The sequence below is a fragment of the Limulus polyphemus genome, unplaced genomic scaffold, assembly GCF_000517525.1.
Source record: "Limulus polyphemus unplaced genomic scaffold, Limulus_polyphemus-2.1.2 Scaffold1, whole genome shotgun sequence".
Lineage (NCBI taxonomy): Eukaryota > Metazoa > Arthropoda > Merostomata > Xiphosura > Limulidae > Limulus > Limulus polyphemus.
In genome coordinates, this window is record NW_013665611.1 from 2,472,882 (window position 1) to 2,476,230 (window position 3,349).

A 3,349-nucleotide genomic window follows, 5' to 3' on the forward strand; every position below is an offset into this window, starting at 1 on the left:
TAAGTAATTGCTGCAACACATATAGTATTTTAATGTGTATCCGTGTGTTATATCTCGTCGCTTACCTCATTAAAAAAAAAGAGGGCGCACAAGAAACCATGTTTATTAAGGGGGGGGGAGTGTGTGGAGGACAAAGCTTTGGGATAACGCTATTATAAGCTATTCACATATAGGTATAATAACAGTATGCTTTTAGTTCTAAAGAAGTCATACAGAACAACGGTATCAAACAAAACGTCGGAGATAAGTAATAGACTTAATGTACGTGAGATTACACTTATTTTTAAATCAGATCTCATTAATTAATCATTATGACTTTCAAATCATAGAAATGTAAAATAACATTGTAGATCTATCTGTCGTTTCTCACAAGCCGTTGTCCAGAAGACTTTTCACAATTCGTCAGCTGGCTGAACTACGATAGCCAGAATATTATCTAGAACACTGTTTATAAACATATGTAGTTTAAAACTAAAGTTACGATGTTGAACGCCGAAAGCTGGCGAAGCATTAAAAGTTAATTGCCATGATATTCGTAATACAAGTCGTTTTTTTTTTCACATTCCCTTTAATCTGTTCAATCACATTAAGAGATAAAAGTATAAGCATTTCATCAAATCTGTTTAGAGTCACAATAATATTTAAGGTATGACAGCTTTAAGGATCCAACTAAGCTTGACGTATGTTGAGACGACATTTAAGAAAAACATTTCATAAGTAAGCTATTCCCTCTTGTAATTTAATATAATAACAATTTCACCCTTTTATATCCAAATATATAAATTCACATAAGTTCTAATACGTAGCCAAATATCTAATTTGAGACATTTTTGAATAAGCTAGAAGAGAAAAGCCATAGACCAAAGGTGAATAAGGCAACAGAAGTTGGAAAGAAAGATATAGACTCGAGAAATTCGAGAATCATCACTTTTAACTTTTTTGTTTTACACCACACTTGAGCCGTGGAACAAATATATGATCCTCTTTATTAATATCAGGAAATTTATCTTTTAATTCTCCTTCCCTAACAAGAAATCTTAACCACCCAATGGTAGTGCTAATACAGAATTTTACGTTTCGACTCACAACAGTACTTAATTAAGATCGCTTCAATACAATCTATGGAAAAATAAAACATTAAGAGTAGCTGCGAGTATTGAGTTACACGTTACATAAATTAATTTACAGGAAACGATCAAATTGCTTTTGTACTGCCACATGTGATATACAGTTTACGTCATTTCCCATCAAATTGGCTTACGTCATTTCCCGTTCAAAATATCAAAAGGCTGGGAACGGGTATGAAGAATAAGTGTCCTTCCTCCCCCCCCCCCCGAGAAAAAAATCGCTCCATCACTCCATCCGTGTAGGGCTTCAAGGCAATGCCAGTTTTATTTTATTTTGCTATTAGGTTAAAGTAATCTAAGCATTTCTGTTCAGAATATGAAAAGATAAAATATTTTCGTGTATTTGAAAGTAAATGTCTTACTACGAGAGCAAAAGAATACGCGTTTCCTCACTTTTATTGATAAAAGCACCAAGTGTTATTTAAACCTCTTATTTATAGCACTTTTCAAGAGCTAGTCTTCATACTTTTTGTAGTATAAGATGGATCTTATTATTTTTACGACAAGTAAATTTGCACCTTATCATATAGTATTCGTCTTCTTCTGAAGTCTAAACTATCTACGTCTAGGTGAAGAAGAACTTCCTACACTTCTTCACTTTTCCTCCAAGTATGGCTTGAGAGAGTTGACATCACAGCTGTTGCAGTGTGCCGGGGCAGCACGAGCCTGTCGGCTTCAGAATGTCAGTGGTTGCTGTCCTGCTCAGCTTGCTAAGCAGGAAGGTCATAACGATATAGCAAGACTACTGGACGATTTTGAGGTATAATTTTCAAAGTTACATATAATCATAATTCGGGGATCTTCTAAGCAGTGGTGAAAATTCATTACTTTATTAAAGTTAAAAAAATCATAAGCATTGTTGTTTTAACGTGTGGACTTAGGACTAACCGAATTATCTTAAGGTGGAAAAATCTCATAACATTTTATTAGGAATACGTCCGAAAATGTCGTTAATAGTGAAGATATCCAACTGATGATTAAAAGCAATATTTATTTTACTTTTCTGGTGTATTGGTTCGTATGATTCAATATTTGAACTCAGTTGTTATGAATGTGTAAAGATATAATTATTGATTAAGACTTTAAGGAAATTATAGTGTGAAGAGACAGTTAAAAACAACGATAATATATCTAATTTAAGAACGTGTTTGCCTTTATATTTGTATTTATATTGTGATGAAACAGTTTATTTATCAAGAAAATTTAACTAGTTTAAAAATCAATTCCTCACGTGGGTCTAAAATATTTTCGAATCTGTTTGTTTGTCATGCTTGTAGCAATCGCCATTACAGGTTTTCATATTTTTCTGTTTCATGTACAGAAGTTGACAGAAAGCGAAGGTTACAATGTGTTTCTTGATGGAAACGTGGAATCCGATTACGGTAATACACTAAGGACCTTTTACTAGTGCGTGTTTCATCAGTGTATATGTGTATGTAAAAACATTGAAAATAGTTCTGTATTTCCAAAATTGGTGATTAAAAGCAATCAGACAAATCTCCGTATGACTAAATCAATTGGTTAGAGTTATCTTTCCATCTGTTATGTTATGTAGAATGGTAGTGTATATTCAAACTAACAAGCATCTTAGTTTCTTTTCTCTAAACTTCTTCTCTGAGAACATAAAAAACCACTGTGCACTTTAGAAGTTTGTTTTTGAATTTCGCGCAAAGCTACAAGAGGGCTATCTAAGCTAGCCGCACCTAATTTAGCAGTGAAAGACTAGAAGGAAGGCAGCTAATCATCACCACCCACCGCCAACTCTTGGGCTACTATTTTACCAACAAACAGTGGGATTGGCCGTCACATTATAACAACCCCACGGCTGAAAGGGCGGGTATGTTTGGTGTGTTACGTATTAGAATTTCGAATTAGTCCGAAGCCGAGTTAACTGATAATTTAAATGTAGTAGTTAAATTGTACTTTGGATTTGGTATTTAAATATATTTGCCAATAAGATTGATACACACCGTTTTCATTTATAACACGTACGATTTAATATATATACATAACAGTACAATTTACAATAACAATTATTACAAATAGTTATTACAAACAAAGATTTATAAACAAAAGTTTCGCAAACTTACAAACACTGTAAAGTCTTCTTTCTAGTCCGGAACTTCCTTGATATCTTATCGAGGGTTTACGATGAGCGAGTTAATTACGAGTTGATGTAGACACGATTTGCTGGGAAGCTAGCTAGCTTTGTCCGTGGCCAC

At 33.7% G+C, this 3,349-nt stretch overlaps 1 protein-coding gene across 1 annotated transcript in view; it reads left to right on the plus strand.

Moving 5' to 3' along the window:
* Positions 1-3,349, plus strand: part of LOC106460337 — a 50,137-nt gene that overhangs the window by 27,702 nt on the left and 19,086 nt on the right. The window contains exons 5-6 of the mRNA XM_013920064.2: positions 1,697-1,887; positions 2,449-2,509. Coding sequence (XP_013775518.1) covers positions 1,697-1,887; positions 2,449-2,509 — 252 coding nt within the window. The remainder of the gene's footprint in view (positions 1-1,696; positions 1,888-2,448; positions 2,510-3,349) is intronic.